A 21642-nucleotide genomic window follows, 5' to 3' on the forward strand; every position below is an offset into this window, starting at 1 on the left:
AAACTCACGGGTACCATGGCAACCTGCTCAGCACACCTGACATATGACGGCTGTAATGAAGATACCCTCGTTGAGGCTGGAGGCAAGCAAACGGCTATTCATTAACCTGGCCTCACCTGGCCTAAATCTCTGGCGGGCGTGATTATCCTTTATTCTACACAAATGGAAGTTATGGGTTAAGGAGTGAACATGTCACATCTTCACTTCAAACTTGCCCCAAAGCACCGTCTGTAAAGCAGTTGGGGAAAATGGTGAGGAAGCACACTGCTTTCCTGCCATGCACTCTAAGGAGAGGATTTCCTAGTCTGATATGTGTATGTGCCCAATCACTGGTGGATGCAGGCAGCACCCATCCGAAAGACACTTCCCAAAGCAGACTCAGGCCTCTAATTTCGCAGTATAACCTAAATTGAGCAAGTAGCATACGCAGCAGTTTCAAAATCCATCAAAACCCAGTGTCTCTGCAAGAGCTATTCGTTGTCCCCCAAACATCCATTTTGCTCCTGTACCAAAGCATTTATTAATCCTTTAAAACTGCATTCCAATTTATAAAGGGCGTCATGGGAAAAAACTGCTAGTAATGAGAAATCTTACATTTTGCCATTAGGATTTATTCATGTCCCAAGATAGCGTTACTTACAAATACAAGAAATGCTGCCCTGTGTCACCAACTGTGAAAGTTCTGAAGGAGACGTGACCGCAGGGGAATTCAGGCTCAACGTTTCATCATGCCGCTTTCAGTGTGGCCGAAGTAGGCAGCTGCAGAAGGCCCTGCATGTAGCCCAATCCTGCCTGGAGACGAAGCTGGGAACTAGCAGCTGGGTGCTCCCAGCAGAAGGGAGCTGAGGATGGGAGGGAAACGGACACTCCGTCTTTCTAGACTGTTCTAGAATAAGCTTGTGACTGACCAGTCCTTTAATTTAGCCCACTGATGTCTCTGCAACAGTAAGTCTTGAACTGCTTGCTGCTCTTGTGAACACTGGCACTGCCTTGTCTGACCTCCTTCCCCTGAAAAAAGGGTATAGGAAGAAATTCCTGGAGGGGGCAGAGTTGGGTTATTTTGTTCTCAAACTGAATATGGGAGCAGTGGATGGAGATGGCAACTAATTCATGTAATCAACCAAGTACAGAGCCCCAGGACAAGCAGGGAGGGAGATCACAGGCATGGCACAGGCTGGGGTAGGGTTGGGGGGTGGGGAGACATCAGGAATCCTAAGACTTTTGGGGAAAACAGTCCATGATAAGCCAAACATCGACAGTCCTAATCCCCACACCAAAAGGTCACCTGGGAAAATAGAGATAGCTTGTCTTCTTGGCTGTCCTAAGGTGGACACCTAGGCCCAGGTTCAGAAGCGCTGCATAGTGATGTGAGCTGGGCATACTCCATGCTTTAGAGGACCTCACTCTGAGGTGACCAAGGGCCACAGGGAGCCACGACAGGTGCAGGCAGCAAGGCTGCAGGTGACTCAGACCTTCACACTTGGCCCACTTCCATGCCTCCCCCATCCCGTCTTCATAAGAGACAAGAGCAGAAAGGAACGCGATGATAGGGTATGAGAGATGAGAAAGATGTGCTATCAACCCTTCCTCACAACATGGAGAATGCTTATCATAGTCAATCCTAAGTTCATCTCATTTGGTCTTTTCAACAAAAGACATTCACTGTATATTAAATTGATCTTCTGTATATAAAGACAATTGAAAATGAATTTTGATGTGAATGGAATGGAGAGGGAGTGGGAGATGGGATGGTTGCGCGTGGGAGGGAGGTTATGGGGGGAAAAAGCTGCTTATAATCCAAAAGTTGTACTTTGGAAATTTATATTTATTAAATAAAAGTTTTAAAAAACAAAAAACTCTAAAACACTATAAAAACAAAAGAACACTTACCAATAAAGACATTGTGCCTTTCACATAGTAAAAAAGAAAAAAAAAGTTCACCAAAAGCCGAAGTTAACAGATTCTAGGTACACATTACATAGAAGTCAGCTTAAAAACCAGACAGCCAACTCCTTTATAAAATCTCTCCTCACAGTTTTAGGTTTCTGAAAGTATGGTCTTCGTACGAAAAGCTATTTTGAACACTTTCTTTGTTTTAAGGACTTTAATGTGGAAAACTTCACGGGGTTACACTGGGTTTTTGTTTCCTCTACACCCCAGAAGAGCTGGAAACTTGTCAGGCCCTTGAAAAGGACAGGTTCTGAGACCACCGGGGGCTCTGTAGTTGAGGAACACCAGCACATCTGTGGCTTCTCGGTGCCTCAGTTTCTCCTCTTATGGTAAGAGGAGTGATGGAATGTATCACATGCAGTGGTGGGGAGGATTAGAGGAGTTAATAAAAGCACCCAAACCAGCCTCGTATGTAACTAATGCTCACTCAAAACATGTTAGTTATAATCATTTTATATAGCTAAGAAGGCAGGATTCTAAAAATGACTCAACTCTCCCTTCTAAGTGACCAGCGGCATCATGTCAGCAATTAACACAGGGTTGCTTCCTTTCTTTCGCGTGGTGAGAGAGGCCACCCTGCAGGCCAGGCGCCACGGCGGCTCGGCCCTGCGCTGTGGGCTCTGTCCAGGAGACTGAGTCTGGCAGGAAGAAGCTGCAGGAACGCATCCACAGAGCACTGTGCTGGGGATGAGCCTCTGGCTCCTTACACAGACCCAGGCCCCTGACATGGAGTAGGCCAACGTCACAGACCATGTTTGTGGATCCTCAACTTCTTTCTGGTAAAGGCTTTAACATTCAATGCCAAGCTGACTGTAGCTCCTGTTTCCCTCTGCTCCTCAAATACCACAGAATAAAGACCAACCAAGACTTAAAAGCCACAAAGCCAATGGGAGAAGAGTGTCATCCCTCCCCGAGCCCCATCATTCTAAGGGACAGCAGAAGAGACTCTTCGTGCTTTCTCAGGAGCCAATGACTTATGGCCATTTGCACAGTGGCCCCTTAGGAAGCTCTGTAGGTTAACAAGCACGTGGCTAGAGCTGTTCTGAGGAAGATTAAAATTTTCATCTAATACTTGTTTTACAAACAGCCAATTGATTTTTTGTTGTTCCTGTATGTATACATATATTTTTAAAAACCTCATTTTAAAATCCATTGCTTGTGACAGAAGGAAACATATCAAACATCCTAACACCTGCAGTGACTGCAGGTAGATCCCACATTCCGGATGCAAGCAAGGACCCAGAGCTCACAACAAGGCAGCACCTGCTCGGCTCTCCTCATCTTGCCCCTCCCCAGGGGAGGGGAGTGCCCAGGGTCAGAGACTGGCCTCTGAGTGTTGATGCCCCACAGGCTCTGGGACATGGAGTCACAGCCAACGCCTGACAAAAGGGGTATTATGCACTGCTTGGGCCCCGGGGAAGAAACCCAACTGGAAAAAAAAAAAAGAAAAGAAAAAAAAAAGAAACCCAACTGGGCAATGCTGGATCCCCTGGCAAAGGGAAAGGGGTGTCTGAAAACGGGGAGGAATCAACTGGGAACGGGGACCTGGGGCAGCGGGAGACGTGGAGAGCCCTCACTCATCCTTGATGCCTCGGTTCTGAGGGCAGGTGTGGCCCAGGACACAGGGATGCACCGACCTGACCCTGCGTCACATCTGTGCTTTATAAGGGACAAGGGCTGGACCATCCTTCACACCTCTGCTGGCCCTCACTACTGTTGGTGGGAGGTGGCAGAACACAGGCACTTGGAATCCTTTCTCAGCTGTGTCCCTTGCTGCCCAATGACTTGCCCTCGCTAAGTGTCAGTTTCACCCATCTGTAGAACAGGGATAGCATTTAGCTCTTGGGCTGTTTAAGAGTAAAAGGCTCCAAACTCAGTACCACGAGTGCCAAAGGTCATCTTTTAGAGATCCGAGTCAGGCTAAAGTCCCCTGCCATGAGCGTTCTATGGCTCTCAGCCCCTGCCATGCAGGCTTCCCTCCAGGTTACTGGGGTCATCACCTGCTTACGACCAAGCAGGAATATTTCAATCTAAATTTGTGATGTTTTTCTGCCTATTATACCCTACGAAAGACTGTCTGCTCTTCCCCCAAATAAATCACCAATCTAATTTGGTGGCCACAGAGTAAAAATGCAATGTTTACTCTGTTATTTTCATTACATGAGTGCTCCTGTGCCAACAGGATCAACAGTGAAATAACGTCTGTGTGCACAGCAGGCGGCATGGTTCCTGGAACAGTATATGTGAGCAACAGTCACTAAGTCATTTGGCCATCAGTCCAGCTGAGGTATTTAGCCACAGGCACCTGCTGTGCTACCATAGCTCCTTAAAGGTGGCCCAGGAACCCTGGGCCCATCCCGGCAAGGCCTCTTCTTCTCCACCCCAACCCCTGCTACCTGTGGCCGCGTATCTTCAGAGGCATGACCCCAGGCTCCTATGAGAACCAAGGACAAGGACAGGTGTGGTGCTCCCTTGCACAGCTCCTCCCACACAGACTCATGACTCATGTGGGGGGCTCAGGGTACAGCACAGTGGGTAATGATACAAGCTTTGTGGACAGATGACCTGGGTTTGAGTTCAGGCTCAATGGTCTGGTAATCTTGGACCCTATAATCAGGTGAACTGTTTCCTCCTCTGTAAAAACAGGTCTCAGTGCTCATCTCATGGGCTGTTGTGAGAATTAGATGACAGGATGATGAGAGAACCCACTACACCATGCCTAGCTCCCAAATGTTCAGTAGATACTACCATGTCTCATACTCTGTAAATATTATGAACAGCACTACATTGTCAGCAACCAAGCAGCAAGGCTCCTGAGTGAGGAACCTGATTTCTCTGTGTTGGAGAAGCCTGAAGGACATTCCCACAATGGAATCCCTGCTGCCCAAACTCCTTGAGGTTTCTTTACTGGACAAACTGTGCACATGACCACCATCCCCTGTCCTGGCAAAACCCGGCTAAGAAGTGCTGTTCACAGCATGGCCAGGGGGCAGGAGGCCCGGTCGCTGCTGGCCACTATGTTGAGAATTTGAGTATTTTTGGAAATGCTCTCCCTAACAAAAATATTTACTTGGGAGGGAGCAACAGACATGGCAGAAGGCTGAGTGGGTTGTTACAAGTTTACAATCAAAGTGACTTCTGGATGGCTTACCCCCAGCTGCCCTTAGTTTAGACTGTAATCTATTCTACACAAAACACTAAGCTGGTAACCGGCACAAACAGGTTTTAAAGTTGGTGATTTATCAGTAATTTTTAAATGTTTTAAGTGACTTAGAAAATGTGGTTCAGATCTATAATTAACTATTATTTTTAGGTGTTTAAATTCAACTGAAAATTGATTCCTGTTAAAAATAAGAGTTGGGGGGGGGGCGGCTCTGTGGCACAGTAGGTTAATCCTCCACCTGTAGCGCCGGCATCCTCTATGGGTGCTGGTTCTAGCCCTGGCTGCCCCTCTTCCAATCCAGCTCTCTGCTATGGCATGGGAAAACAGTAGAGGATGGCCCAATTCATTGGGCACCTGCACCCGCATGATAGTCCAGGAGGAAGTGCCTGGCTCCTGGCTTCAGACTGGCGCTGCTCCGGCCGTTGCGGCCATCTGGGGAGTGAACCAACGGAAGGAAGACCTTTCTGTCTGTCTCTACCTCTCACTGTCTGTAACTCTACCTCTCAAAATAAATAAATAAAATCTTTAAAAAAAAATAAGAGTGTGAATAAGAGAGGGAGGAGATGTACAATTCAGTACAAGCTCACTCAGACCTACCCCTAATGGTAGAGCTAGAAACGTGCCATGGGACTCCAAATCTCATTAAGTTGGCAGGTACCAATGCCATCTTACTAGTTATAGTGATCAGTTTAAGTTCATAATTGATCGTAAAGATGGCATTAAGTGTCAAAGGGATCACATAAATAAGACCTGTGTCTGCTAATAATAATTGATAGAATTAAAAAGGAGAGAACGACCCAACATGGGAAGCAGGATACACAGCAGAATCAGAATGGCTAAAGCCCTAAACAGCACTCTGGCCTCAGAATCAGCCCTTAAGGCATTCGGATCTGGCTAAAAAGCCATGAGAGTTTCTCAGGCATGGAAAGCCAAGACACTCTGGCAAAAAAATGACCTAAATGGAAGATCTCTGTGAGTGAGATCCCAGTGGAAAAAATGGGCCATCAAAGAAGGAGTTACCTTTCTCTGAAGGGAGGAGAGAACTTCCACTTTGATTATGGCCTTGTCTAAATACGGTTGGAGTTTGTGAACTCAAAAGGCTTCTATAGCCTTGGTAGCTCATGACAAGAGCCTCGGGTGATTACTAACATCATAAATCATAAATAAGAGTGTCAATTGTTAAATCAACAACAGGAGTCACTGTGCACTTACTCTCCATGTAGGATCTCTGTCTTTAATGTGTTGTACTATGCAAATTAACGGTAAAACTAGTTCTCAAACAGTACTTTATACTTCATGGGTCTGTGTGGGTGCAATCTGTTGAAATCTTTACTTAGTATATACTAAGTTGATCTTCTATATATAAAGATAATTAAAAATGAATCTTAATGAAGAATGGGATGGGAAAGGGAGTAGGAGATGGCATGGTTTGCGGGTGGGAGGGTGGTTATGGGAGGAAAAACCGCTATAATCCAAAAGTTGTACTTTTGAAATTTATATTTATTAAACAAAAGTTTTCTAAAAAAAAAAAAAAAAAGAAAGAAAATGTAGTTCAGGGTAGCTAGATCACCCTGTGTGACACTGTGCTGGTGGAGACCCTTCATAACACACCTGTCCATCGTTACACTACGCACATCGGTCTAAACCCACTGGAGGCATAGCATCAAGAGTGGCCCCGAAGTCAACTATGAACTTTTGGTGATCATGATGTGTCAGTTTAGGTTCATCACCTGTAACAAATATGGCACTCTGCTAGGGAACGCTGATTACGGACGGAGGGGTAGGGGTGGAGGAGGGCAGTGGGTCTATGGGAAATCTTAGTTTTTGCTCTGAATGTAAAATGTCTTTTAAAAAAAAAAAGTTCTATGTTTCTGTGAAAACAAAATGATTTTGTTTATTCTGCTTGTCTGTCAGGGTACCCGAGCAGGGTTGGTGGTGGGTTGCCAAGAGATACAGAGACCCTGGCTAGAGTACAAGATCTGTGACCTCAAACATGAACGTGAACAAGTCAGGTAACTCCATGCTCAACTGCCAGGCAATAACTGCCCTGCTCATTTGATGGGGATTTTTATGAGACCCAAATGAAATAATCAAGACATTCTATGACTCCCTAACACACATATACCAGGAAGGCAAACAACAGGTTCTGGACATTTTCAAGAAATTCTAGGACGAGGCTATACTTCCAGTAATTTAGGCTTTAATATTGTAGAAGATGACTTTTTTACATCTAAGTGCAACTGATGGAAAAAGTTCAATCATGTTACATCTTTAAATATTTATTTCAAATAATTTCATGGAGTAAATGTTGATCTAACTATGTTTCTATAATTCTTTATATATGCAAAGAATTTAGCTTTAAAATCTGTTTCCTTAAAATAGCTTTGTTTTGAAAGAAAGTCATAATGGTTTACAACTCAATTCACAGCAGAAACGAAGGATCATGCTAAGGTTTTTGTGTTTACTATCGCGTTGCTATCTTATAATCCCTAGGCCCATTACAAGCTAACAGCAGCCCATTAATATCAATTCCTCAGAATGATGTAATCTGCTGACCTAAAGTGTCCTGTAGTTTACCAACGGCTGCAAACGGCACCTTTCAAAACATTTTCACAATATCACAAAAACACAAATCAACAGTTGTTAATAAGTAGAGCTGTACTGATCAACAAGGACAAGCCATTGTCTTTTTTACCCCCTTAGTTTTCCTGGGCTCCATGGATTTTGTGTGTGAATGTCCAATGCTACTCAAGTGGATTGGGGGATGGAAGGTGTTTAGGACAGTACACGCCCTCACTCTGCCAAGAACACAAAGTCCTACCATTTCCACATGGAGGCAGAGGGTACCACGTGAGGACACCAAATGTAGACAAGCTGTGATGTTTACAGCCTGACATAAAAGTGCCAAGAAAAGGGGTTAATTCCTGACTCTCTGTTCCGGACTGTATTTGGGACTTTTGTCCTCTGAGTGGTAAGGCTGCAATGCTTTCTGGTAAGTAAGTTGAGATTTTATGATCTTTTCCTAAGAAACGAAATTTTACTACAGCTATTTGATGGCAGGAACTCCTTGCAACAAAAAAATAAAGAAAATCTCTTTTTTTTTTTTTTTTTTTTCCTGCTGCTGTTTGCTCTTTAGACACCAAGAAAGTAAAATGGAGATTTATTTATACTCAAGGAAAGCAAGGCTAGACTGTCTAAAGACCATCTGAGAGCCTGGAGCCTCCCATTCCTATTCTTGGCCTTCAGATCTGTTCTCCAGATTTGCTTGCCTACATTGATTTTAGTGGCCCTGCCTCACCCCATTCTATTTATTTATTCATGCTAAACAAGAGGCTAAAAATTGTACTTTGAATTCTACTTCTGGTCCAATTAAAATCTCAAATAGTGTATTTACCACCTCTCACCTGGCCTTGTGCCTAATATGTTAGCATGAAATGGTCTAAAGCTAGTAACAGTTTTTCTGTAGGCTGCATTTTTATGTTCCTTTTCTAAAAAATAGAAATGCTTTGAAAATAGTTTTTTCCCATCCATCAAGGAGTGGAGATGGGTGTTACTTACATTGTGTAGAGGGAGAAACTAAGGCAAAAAGAAGTTAAGGGATGTGCCTCTGAATATACAGAAATTCAGGAACCGACCTGGAGCTTGTTACGCTTGACACTGAGACCAGTCACAGCTGACCTCTGGAAGGTAATACAGCAATGCCCCGCATCCGGGGAGTGGCCCAGGGAGGAGGCTATGACGCCTGGGGGTACCTCGCGGGCTGGGCCCAGCTCAGCTAGCTGACTTCCATCTGTTTTCATCTAATTCATGCTGAAGCGGGAGGCTGTTCTGTGACAGGCACACAACAAGCATGCCCTCCTCCCTCTGTGCCCATACACTCAGGCCCCATTTATTAGTTGCCTCGTGTGTCTTCTTTCAGTGTTTAAAGAAACTTGGAAGCCCGTGGAGATGCAGATGATTTCTGCCCCATCTAAAGCAAACAGGCAGTCACACTGTCAACATTACAATGCCCCTCCAATTTTGCTGGTTGAAGGGGACAGCGACCTAGCCATCACGCAGAGTTAATGGAGAGCAAGTGGTCATTATCCACTCTCTGACATTCCTCTTCCCCCAGCCCAATTTCACTGGAACCTTGCCTTTAAAAGCACTGGCTGTCTGACTAACCCTGAACAACAGACGAGCATAAACATTCTTGGAATTGTAGTTCTTCCTGCCTCAGCGCTGTGTATGATCACCGGTAACACGGACCCAGGAGGGTCAGGATCAGTATTAACTTCAACTCTGCCAGGGTAGCATACATAACATCTCATTTCAGCAACACAGACACACCTCCTGAATCAGTGGCATAGCACTACCACCCTACCACGACAAGCTGACCCTGTCACACTGTGTCAGTGCCAGGCTAATGCAGCATTAGGCAATGTCTGCTTTGGGGATGTATTTTTCTTGTACAGCATGGAAACTAAAGACATTTCAGCTCTTCTGTGCTTGATCTTTTAAGAATAACCTCATGAGATAGGATGGTTTGTGGGTGGGAGGGTAGTTATGGGGGGAAGAACTACTATAATCCAAAAATTGTACTTTCAAAATTTATATTTATTAAATAAAATTTTCTATTAAAAAAAGAATAACATCATGAGACCTAACACATACTAGTAATTCAAGAAAACATGTTCAATCAAATAATCTTAATCTAATTGTCAGGTATCAACTACTGCTATAAATAGGAAGCACTGCTTTAAGGCTGCTACATAAATATGGACAGGTAACCTGGTGGGTCAAAACCTTTTATACGTCCTATTAAAGGGAAAATTTTTTTTCAACAAAGCAAGTCCAGGTGGTTAGGATGAATTCTGGGCTGATGCACATTGAGGCAAGGGTGTGGGCAAGATGCCCATTGAGATCCTTTCTATTTACATGAAACAGGACCAGACTTGGTGGCCAGGGCAGCACGGGGCCTAAAAATAGCAAAATAGAAAGAGGCAGATACTTGGAGAAAGATACAGGGCACCTTCCTGTGCACTGCCAATTTTATCAGCGTTTCTGTCCAGTCCCATGTCTTTATCACCAGTCTCCATCTAAAGGGTCTCGGGCATGAGCTTATAAGACTGGAATTCTGGCCTGCACCGCAGCTCACTTGGCTAGTCCTCCGCCTGCGGCACCGGCACACCAGGTTCTAGTCCCAGTTGCTCCTCTTCCAGTCCAGCTCTCTGCTGTGGCCCCGGAAGGAAGTGGAGGATGGCCCAAGTGCTTGGGCCCTGCTCCCGCGTGGGAGATCAAGAGGAAGCACCTGGCTCCTGGCTTCGGATTGGCACAGTGCGCCAGCCGCAGCGCACTGGCTGTAGCGGCCATTTGGGGGATGAACCAATGGAAAAAGGAAGACCTTTCTCTCTCTCTCTCTCTCTTTCTAACTCTGCCTGTCAAAAATAAAAAAAAAAAAAAGACTGGAATCCTTTTAAAACTCACCCAACTCACTGCCTTCTCTGTTCATTTAATTTTAAGGCTACTTTAGATCTCATTTTTCTATTCTCCCTCAAAACTGAATACTCTGAATGCGCACTGTCAATCTTGAAGCTGTTCACAGCACAACTTGCTTCCATGTGTCTGCTCTATCCTTCCCAACCAGGATGTGAGCTTCTTTGCTTAAAAAAATTAATTCAAAGGGTAGAGTGACAGAGAGACAGAGACAGAGATGGGGTAGGGAGAGATCAATCTTTCATCTGCTGGTTCACTCCACACATGTCCTCAACAGCTGGGGCTGGGCAAGGCTGAAACTAGAAGCCAAACTCCAGCTGAGTCTCCAAAGTAGGGGCAAGAGAGCTTTTCCAGGAGCTATATCAGTATTAGGAAGCCAAATCAGAAGTGGAGAAGCCTGCACTCAAACTGGCACTGTGATATGGGATGCGCCAGTATCGCAAGCAGCAGTTTAACCCACTGCACCACAATACTGGCTTCAGACTATGAACTTCTTAAAGGGAGAGATTTATCTCAGTCATCTTTTTCTATGAAATACTTATATTATCGTTCCTTTATTTACATGTATAAAAATTCTAATAATCATAAGTTGAAATCAATACAACTTATCAATCAAAAACAGGACTCTTTTTTTCACCTAAATGATGGAAGGCTCCGGTAGATGCCCTATCATCTTTCTTGAAATAGTTCATATTTTATTCAATAGTAATGCAGAAGATAAAGTTCTCAGTGCTTAGCACTTTGTATATGCCCAATAAAGAGAAGCTTCCTTTAGAAAGCTTAAAACATAATTTCTGGGTCATTTCAAATATTCTGACTGAAAGTTACATAAAAAATCATAAGTCAGCACATGATAGGTGTCAAGCCTTCAGGGATCTGGACACTAAGTAGTTATTCTTAAGGGAAGCTGGGATGTTTCTTCTTATTTCCTTACTTGTGTAAAACAGAAGCTAAAAACATGAAGAAAAATAAGCAATATACCCCAAACATTCATAAGGTCACAAATGATCTACAAAGATCTGTTGTTCTAAGGTGAAACAGGTATGAAGGGCATCAGAGATCAACTTCTAGTTTAATCTATTTATTAAGGATGGGGAAAATGTGAAAGCAATGGGTCAGCAGCCAAAAGTTAACTCAACTCTAGTCTGACAATTACCATGCACAGTTAATATTCCTTAAGCTTCTTTACGCTACATTCATGGCTATAGAGTACACCTGTACAAGGCTGACTCTGGTAGCTCTACTTCCAAATGTTCACGGTGACTTGACAAAAGCAAGTTCCTGGCAAAAGCAATCCTTCAAGAGCTGACAGGTAAGAAAGTAAGTGAAAACAATTAAACCTACCTTTGACTCTTCACCTAGACACAAGTAGGACATATTATAAAATCATCTAATGAAATGATTTATTTATTTACTTGAAAGGGAGAGTTATAGAGAAAGAAGGAAAGGGAGATAGATAGACAGACAGACAGATATAGACAGACAGACAAACAGACCTTTCACTCACTGGTTCATTTCCCAAATGGTTACAATGGCTGGGGCTGGGCCAGGTTGAAGCCAGAAGCTTCATCTTGGACTTCCAAATGGGTGGCAGGGATCCTAGCACTTAGGCTATCTTCTGCTGCTTTCCCAGGCACATTAGTGGGGAGCTGGATGGAAAGTAGAGCAGTTGGAACTCGAACCATCACCCATGTGGGATGCCAGATAGTGGTTTAACCCACTGCAATACAATGCCAGCCCCTAAGCTAATGAAATTAACTTACATGCCAAAGACTTATGTGTATTTTCTCTAAGAACCACAATTAAAAACTCTGGCAACAAGCTCAATGAATAAAAACAGTTAATACTTGGGAAGCAGACTCTGACCTTCCTTTAAAACAGAGAAGCCAGGCACAAGCCTGAAGAACCCAAGGAGACTGGATTAAAAACACTACCCTAGGAATAATCATGATCATCCAACTCAAACTGCTTCTCTCTGATCCTTGTGAGTCAAGATCCAAGGTCAGAGTCAAGGGGCCATTTGCTATAAGAGTTCAGTTTCAAGACACTGGAAGGTCATCCTCAGACTAAAATTAGGCTGTTTTCATCTTATTAAATCCCAGGAAGATTATTCCACAAATAGAATGAGAATTTATTATGCTCTATATTTCCATCACTTTAATAACTTTCTGAGAACACTGACAAACCTAATTTTAAAAAGATAAATTTGGACTCCAGCTCATAAAATTAAGAAAAATACCGTTCCTAATGGAGAGTTTTCTTAAACTGCCATTTAAATTTAGGCATGTCATTTATTTGATTAATAAGGTGAGCTGTGGGCTTTTCTTTGGAGCAAAGAGCATGTATTGATCACCAAATTCTGCACTATCGTCCCTCTGGCATATTGAAATGTCTCATGACAGCATACAAGTGCTCCTGCAGCTTTTGTTCTGTGACCAGGGGCCCTCTGGATCATGGAAAACCTTGGCTCAAACCACAAGTCTCTCTAGCTCTTTGCCCGAGGCACCGCACAGGGTGGGCATGCAGCGAGCTGGGGGTGCCTGGAGTGGTGCACAGCCACCACTTTACACACTCTGGGAGGCAGCATGGAGGCAGAGCCCTGCGAGACAGGAACCTCTAATCCTGATTCCCCAACCATGTTTCTGTGCTTCACTTCTTTTCTGTTAACAGTACAGGACAACTAGATGGTACTCTTTGTGGAAAGTTCTCTGTGCCACCAAATGAAGGCAAACCCCTGGGCAGTAAAATGTTAAGGCTACTTTAAAAATTTCCCCCAATGCTAGCTTTATATATTTAATCATAATTTCTGCCAGTTCTAACACCTGTTCATCAGCCCTTTCCAGTTGAGGAATTCCCAGCCGATAAAGTAGCGAGCCCGTGAGAACACATCCAGAGGCACACAGCACAGGAAGACCTGTGAGCTTGTGCATATGTAAGGATGCGTTTAATTTCCAATGAGCAAGGAGGCAGTTTCATCACTGGTTTTACCTGGTCCTCTATCAGGTGACACGCAGTAGAGTACCAACGCCACTGTACAATTTAGGGAAGGCTCGAAGTACCTCTGCAAAGCCCAAGTGACCAGTTCTCAGTGAGGATTGGGGATGGGAGGAGGGAAGGTCCTAATCTATTTGAAGCTGACAAAATTGAACTCAGGGGAGAACAGCTAGTCGCATTCATGGTGCAGAGCAAACAACTTTAGCCACTTTTTGCTCATGGTAGGCACTCAAACAGTGTTTGTTAATAAAAGTACAATCTCTTGCCCATGCACAAATAGTCCTCTCTAAAATATATCTCTAGAACTTTTTCATCTTGCAAAGCTAAAACTCTATACCCATTAAACAACTCCCTGTTTTCCTTCCCTTAGCCCCTACTAGCAACAATCATTCTGCTTTCTGGTTTTCTGAATTTTACTACTTTAGATAACTTATATAAGTGAAATCATACAACATTTGCCCTTTTGTGGCTGGCTTCTTTTATCAAGCTTTATGTTATATCATGTGACAAGATTTCCTTCTTTGTTAAGTCTGAATAAAATTCTATTGTATGCATAAAACAATTTTTCAATGAGCACATCACAAGAAGCCTTCCTGTCTCTGGGCTTCCAAAACCACAACTGGTCTCCAACAGGACAATCACTTTTGGTTCTTCTTTTATCAAACTACTTGTTTGCTACGTCCTTCAACGTCAAGTTCAAAAGTCACCTCCTTCAAGAACCTTGATTCTTCTAAGGTCCCAGAGCACTTTTCCCCTGAGGTACTGATGTTCCAGGACCATCTGTGAGCGGCTACCTTACATCAAGGTGCAGGGCCTTGTGTTTCTCTTGATCTTGGTCTCCACTGAAAGCCCACTAGACTCCACTACACTCAAGTCAATGTGAGCTTGGAGATTGGAGAAGGGGGTTCTATGGAAGCCAGAACAGACTCCCCGTGTAAAGAACAGAACAGGGTAATGTGCAAAGGAGGAGATGACAGAAATGCTTAAACATTTCTATACTAACACTGGTTTTGTGCCTCGGCAGGTACACAGGCAAGCAGCAGCGTGCTGTATCTTCCATCACTGTCTGGTTTATGCTGCTGAGCCAGCCTCTCTCTCCACCTGGTTCTCTGATTCTCTGATTAGGGCTTTGGGCAGCAGAACATTCTGTCGCCATTAACTCTTGCTTGGCAGCTGATTATTCCTAAACAGAGTTTAGCTGCCTATCTTCTCATCAGCCATATTCAGAGGAAATGAGGTTAGGTTAAACAAATACTACACCAAAGGCTGGATTTGATTTCTAGAGCCGAGAGTGTTTCCTGGGCACGGAGTCTTAAAAAGAATCTCCTATTTGCCCAGGCTAATTTGATATTACAGTGCCCATAGTTACCGAGTACAAACCCCATCTGTATATCACCAGCCGCTATTTTGGACTGGTAAACATGTTTGTCCTTATGGCTACTGAATATTTAAAAAGGTAACATCTCTTCCAGAGTCTTAATTCCCTCAGCACTCGTGACGAATAGCACACTTTTACACAGTGTGGACTTGAATTTGACAATTTTCTATTTAGAACATTTCTTTCCATTATTTGGTTTTATGAAAGGAAAAACACCACATTTATTATCACATGTAGGGAAACCAGGATTTTTTGGATGTTCGGAAACTGCACAGTGGAGGGTGTGACTTCGGGTATATAATGTGGGACTCAAACGCACAGGAAACCTTGGAATGGGAGAAGAGTGTTTCAGAGTAACAGCAAGCACACAAGAACGAAGTTTCACCCCACGGGGCTGCAGGTGCCCCTCAGCGGCCCCTACCTCTTGTTTCTGTCCTCCAGCTGTAGTGTGTACACCATGTCGTCGGCAGCGTGCGCCTTGGAGTTACTGTCTCCCCATTTTAGCTTCAGGCTCTGTGGACCGGCTGCAGCACACTCGAGCCGAGGAGGCAGGGGCGGCAATGGCCGGGTTTTGGCTTTAATGAACTGACTGAATGGTCCAGCTCCAATTTCATTTATAGCCTGAATTCTGATCCTGGAGAAAGGGGAAAAAAATACAGGTTATACAGGTTTAAGAAGCAGCAATTTTTCATTCGAAATAAACACTGAATGGATTATTTATTACTTGCCCCTAAAGCAGTTATCATGGAATAATAATAATAACAACTACATAAAGTAACTCAAGACTATATAAACAGAGAACTAGGTAGCTCAGAGGAGAGAGTATACTTCCTCTTCCAAAAAGTAATAGCAAAAAACGTATACTGGTATAATATCCCTAAATTATTTAAATAAATAAATAAATAAATAAGGCTTGCTGTCTGAGAGGACATGCTGAAAACAGTTTTTACATTTTATTCTAGCCACCCTGTACCCACCTCAAAGTCAGTTTTGGAACTAGATGGGTTACAAGGAGTAAATTCAACAAAAATCAGTCTCCTTCAGAGCTAAGAACAAACAGCCACGATTCTCCAATAGAACGTATTTTCTTTTTTTACAGATTTATTTATTTAAAGGAAGAATTACGAAGAGAAAGGAAATGAAAGAGAGAAAGAGAGAGAGAGAGAGAGAGAGACAGATCTTCCATCTAGTGGTTCACTTCTTCAATGGCCACAATGGTTGAAGCTGGGCCAGGCTGTCACCAACAGCCAGAAACTCCATCCAGATCTTCATGTCAGTGGCAGGAGCCCAAGCACTTTGGGCCACCTTCAGCTGCTTTCCCAGGTGCAGCAGCAGGGAGTGGAGCAGAAGTGGAGCAGCCAGGACTTGAACTAGCACTCCTACACAGGGTGCTGGTGTCATGGGCACTACTTAACACTGTGCCACAGTGCCAGCCCCTCACAATAGGACATTTCACCTTTCCCTTTTGCCAGCTTCACCCAACAGTCTCCACAGGTCCACGACCAGAGCTAAGACTGCCAACATTACTAGTCACAGGATGTCATTTAGATGAGCAAGACTCCTAACTGGTTGCTTAGGATGTGCACAGTGTTATGGGTAATAAAGATATGTTAACACTGCCCACAGCTTAGGAACTGAAAGAGTTAAAATGTGCATATAAAATGTTATTTCATAATTAACCCATTAAGTCTTTTAAGTTTTTAATTCTGTGAATACTCACATGACAGAGTATTTGTTTCAAAGTTACCACAGTGGTATATTTATTGCTCAATTTAAGTCTTTATAAGTGTCTTATACATAAGACATACACATACATACACATAACGGGTTCAGTGGGAAGATCATTCCTACTTCTAGTTCCTCTACTTCCCTACTGGTTGACGGAAACATCCTCCAACGTCACTGAACAGGACCAGGACAGCACTGCTGGGGAAGCTGGCGTCTTCCTGGCCTTCAGGGACCTGCACAAGCCTGCAGGGGCATTCCTCCTCTGCTGCTTGACCAAAGCTCTCCCCAGCTTCCTCCTCGTTTGCACAATATGAACATTCCCTAACACTCTGTTTCCTTACACAACCTGCAACGTGACCGAAGCAGCAGCATCACTCACAGGTGCACGTCTCATCCCTTCACAGCTTGCCAGCAACCCTTCTGCAGAACCCACCAGGCCCGGGCCCAGGCCCCTTACTAGGTATGCAGGCATCTCACTGCGCTCACTGGGCGCTGCGGTGCCAAGTTTTAAGATGTAAACTGCATGTGAATTTTATCAGTGTTTCAAAACACAAGAAAATGAAAAATATGGCCAAGAGATATTCTTAGAGATCAATTTAAAATATTCATGTAATTTAGTTTCATGTACTTCTCATTTACAGCCATAGTTGTTTTATATTTAAATAGGAAATAACGGTCACAGTAATGAAATCTATCAAATGTCCTCAAAATAGCCTAAAGGTTAAAGATTACATAAGTCAGGAAGTCAACCGAATAATATGGCTGTGGACTGTAAAGAATAAAACAAATGTTAATTCTGGGTGAAGCAGAGTGGGCTTAGTCTACCCCATCACAGAGTACATTTATGAAACCTAGGGACAGGGGTGCAGCTATTTAAGAACTCTGAAAAGTAGAGTAGCTGGAATACTGGGGGACGTATAAAACCTGCATTATCTTCAGACGAGCAGAAAGTTTAAGGATTCTTCCCCCTCCATCCTACCACTGCCTAGACTCATCACAGCCTAAATCCAGGAGTGGCCGTGTATATGGAGAGAACTCCAGGAAAAGCCTGGCTCAGAGTGGGTAGGAAAGGAGTCTCTGGACGCTCAGAGTGGGGAATCCCCTATTCCTCCTTTCTCCTTTCCTTCTCTCCATTCCCTGCTTGCTCAGCTGTTAGGCAGTCTCATCACACTGTCTTCAGAGGAAAAAACACATGATCCTATCAATTGACACAGAAAATGCATCTCACAAAATCCAACTTTTATTCCTAACTGAAATTCTCAGGAAAGTAGAAGTAGAAAGGAACTTCAACCTGAAAAAAGGCATCTATAGAAATACCTAAAACTAACACCAAACTAATGGTGAAAGACTAACTGCTTTCCCTGGAGACAGGACTAGGGTGTCTAGTCTCACCACTCCCAGTTAACACCAGTTACCAGAAATCCCAGGGAGTGTAAAAGAGCAAATCAAAACAAACCTCAGACATAGCAAAGAAATAAAACTCAAACTACAACACACTGCTGAAAATACTAAAGACCTACCTAAGTGAAGAGAGACAAAAATGGAATAAAAAGTCTAAGTTTATTTTGGTGCAAGAAAATTTTCAGTGCAAAAGCATTTTTTTCATAATATGTGGAAGACACGTATTACCAAAGAACTATGCATGGATTTCAAAAATTTTTTGATGTTTTGATTGAGAACACTCATAGTCATGCAGTATTCATGGTTTCAAAGACTCTCCACAGTAAAAACATCAATTCTCTCCCCAATCGTTCTACAGGGATAATGCAACACCCCCTGGCCAAAGGTCCCAGCTGCAGTCTTAGGAGATACTTATTCTACAAGCTTATTCTACAAGTTGTGTGGAAAGGCAAAGGGACTAAAACAGGTAACACAAATTTGAAAAATAAGAATAAAGACAGAAAAAAATTACAGTATTGGACCTTAGGCCTTACTCGAAAGCCACAGCAATCAAAACAGTGGTAAAGTACTTGTAAAGATAGGCACCTCGATCAACACAACAGAACAGAAATTCCAGAAACGAACCTACACAAATATGGCCAACTGATTTTTGACAAAGCGTGGAAGCCATTCAATGGACCACAATCTATGAAATTTTTAAGAAGAAAACACAGGAGAAAGTCATTATCTATAAGAGGTGAAAAGGTTTTCAGACATGATGTAAAAAGCATGATAAGGGACAAAAGAAAAACCTGGATTTCATAAAAATTAAGAGCTTTTTGTACTGTTTGGAGAATGAAAACAAGCTACAAACTGGGAAAAATGTGTGCAAATTATGCTATCTGACAAAGAATTAGTATTCACAATGTATAAAGATAACTCAAAGACTCAATAGTAAGAAAACAAAACAACAAAAAGAAAACACAGGCACAGGCTAGAACAGTCTCTCCCTCAAAGAAGATACACAGGTGGTCAGTACATGTAGACATAGTCCACATTATTGGCCCAAGGAAAATGCTAATTAAAACCATGCTGAGGGGCCAGCGCTGTGATGCAGCAGGTTAATGCCCTGGCCTGGCATCCCATATGGGCGTCGGTTCTAGTCCCGGTTGCTCCACTTCTGATCCAGCTCTCTGCTGTGGCCTGGGAAAGCAGTAGAAGATGGCCCAAGTCCTTGTGCCCCTGCACCTGCATGGGAGACCTAGAGGAAGCTGCTGAATCCTGGCTTCGGATCGGCATAGCTCCAGCTGTTGTGGCCAACTGGGGAGTGAACCATCAGATGGAAGACCTCTCTCTCTCTCTCTCTCTCTCTCTCTGCCTCTCCTCTCTCTGTGTAACTCTTTCAAATAAAGAAATTAATTAATAAAAAAAATAAAAATACAAAATTCAAAACCACACTGAGATACCATCATGTAAAGAAAGTGCTGGGAAGGTTAAGGAGCAACTGACACTCATTGTGCTGCTGCTGAGAAAGCCAAATGGTACAGTTACACTGGAAAACAGTTTTCTGATGAATATATAGTCACCACATGACCCAGTAATCCCATTTCTAGGTATCTACTCAAGGGAAATTAATAGTTCACACGGAAGCCTGCACACAAGTGTTCTCAACAGCTATTTGTCTAGCACCTAAAACTAGATGGGTATCTGTCTCCTAATTGGGAACATGGCCAATACTTATCAACCATGAAGCACAGAAAAACTCCACTATGAGCATCTGACCAGGGGCTACCTGGGCTCTTCTCAAGATAAAGCAACGTTGGTTTCTCAGTCCTGCATTGGAAGACGAAAATAAACTCTTCCCGACCTCCCACGTGAGTTGTGCAAAATTGTTTTTGAGTTTGGCTCTTTCACCCCTGTGATTGGAATGTTAACTGATCTTTCTGCAACTAGAGAGAGAAAATCTCTTATAATACATGGCTATTAGGATGCAGAAGTGACTTTTCTCTTTTCCCTGCTCAGGAAAAGAGAATTAGGACAGACATCAAGTCTTAGTCTTCTTTCAGTGGTGGAACAAATTCCACCACTTCCTGTTTTTCTAGGCACAGGAATTCCTAGAGTCCAGGGGGCCCAGACCCTCTGTGCTGTCTGTTGGCCCACAGCCCTTCAGAGCCAGGCTGGCCTGAGTCCCACATGTGGTCCTATTCTTTGCTCTGTGCAGCCCAGAAATTCCTTGGCTACTTTAATACCCAAAAGAAAGGGAGGTCATGGGCCACTTGGATTGCTGTTTTGCTCTGTTCAAGAAAAAAAGAAAACTAAGAGCTCTGACTCATTTATATGAATTAAAAGTTGGTTTTGAAGATAACAAGTATCATGATGCTTTGATTTCTTTTGTAAATTCATTTATTTCCCCCAAAGCTGCCAGAATATTTGGGTAAGTACTGCATTCCTTACATCCCCAGCTCTATGGTTGTCTGACCTATTATTGAGAAGTGTTTGCTGGGCATTTGACATTAGACTTAGGCAAACACACACCATCACAAAAAACATGGTAGCATTTTAACTTCTCTTCTACAGCATAGCTCTTTGGGAGTTTTGTTCATAGGGACCAGGGGCAGAACACCTGAAGCAACAATTTCCTTATCTCTAAAATGGAAATAGTATGATGTTCTTTAATGTATTTAAAAACAGGATTATTTAAGGGATATAGAAGCAGAAAAGGATTCATGGTGGCCAAAAGCACTTTGGTGACCCCTAAAGGGCTAATTTATGGAGTTATTCGCCCTGTGACTTCTTTCGAGGCTGTTATTCTTTTCCAATAGTGAAGAAAGCACATGTGGCATGTGCACGAGGAACGGCACGGTGCTCAGCACAGCAGTGCATCTCCAGGTGAGCTGTGTGATTGCCATCCCCTCACTTTAAAACACGAGTGATCTGCTGCTGCCATCTATGTTTCTCCTTCCTAGACGTTTGAGCCACTGACCCAACAACAGTCAAAACGATCAACTTCTTTTTTATTTCTGTTTTTATTTGAAAGGCAGAGAAAGAAAGATCTTCTGTTCACTGGTTTACTCCCCAAATGCTTGCAACTGCAAGGTATGGGCCAGGCTGGCATCAGCGACAGAGAGAGAGAGCGTATGTGAGAGAAACCATGCTCTTGTATTCACTGATTCATTCCCCAAATGTCTCCAACAGGTAGGACTAGGCCAGGTTAGAGCCAGGGGCCTGGAACTCCCTCTGGGTCTCCCGTGTGTGTGGCAGGGATCTAAGTACTCTTCTGCTGCCCCTCAGGATGTACATCAGCAGGAAGCTGGATTGGAAGCCAAGGAGAAGGGACTCAAACCATATACTCTGATCTGGGATGTAGACATCTCAAGCCTGAATCTCAGTGACCTAAGCAGATGTGAGATTTTTTTTTTTTTAAAAAAACCATCTTCAGAATGGAGAGGGAGAGAAGTTTAAAAAATAAAAATGACAGTGACAACCACCATCAGCAAACAGCACCGAAGACTTGTCCTCTGCCAGGGAATGTGCTACTCAGATAGAATGGGAACTGGGACGGGAGCTTCAAAAA

The 21642-nt window shown here is 43.4% G+C and overlaps 1 protein-coding gene across 14 annotated transcripts in view; it reads right to left on the reverse strand.

Annotated features, from left to right (window-relative positions):
* Positions 1 to 21642, reverse strand: part of FNDC3B (fibronectin type III domain containing 3B) — a 360686-nt gene that overhangs the window by 19400 nt on the left and 319644 nt on the right. For all 14 annotated transcript variants that reach the window (XM_070072505.2, XM_008266495.5, XM_089330934.1 and 11 more), the window contains one exon: positions 15382 to 15594. In XM_070072505.2, coding sequence (XP_069928606.1) covers positions 15382 to 15594 — 213 coding nt within the window. The remainder of the gene's footprint in view (positions 1 to 15381; positions 15595 to 21642) is intronic.

The sequence above is a fragment of the Oryctolagus cuniculus genome, chromosome 4 (assembly GCF_051225735.1).
Source record: "Oryctolagus cuniculus isolate XC-2025 breed Fujian yellow rabbit chromosome 4, ASM5122573v1, whole genome shotgun sequence".
NCBI classification, from domain to species: Eukaryota; Metazoa; Chordata; class Mammalia; order Lagomorpha; family Leporidae; genus Oryctolagus; species Oryctolagus cuniculus.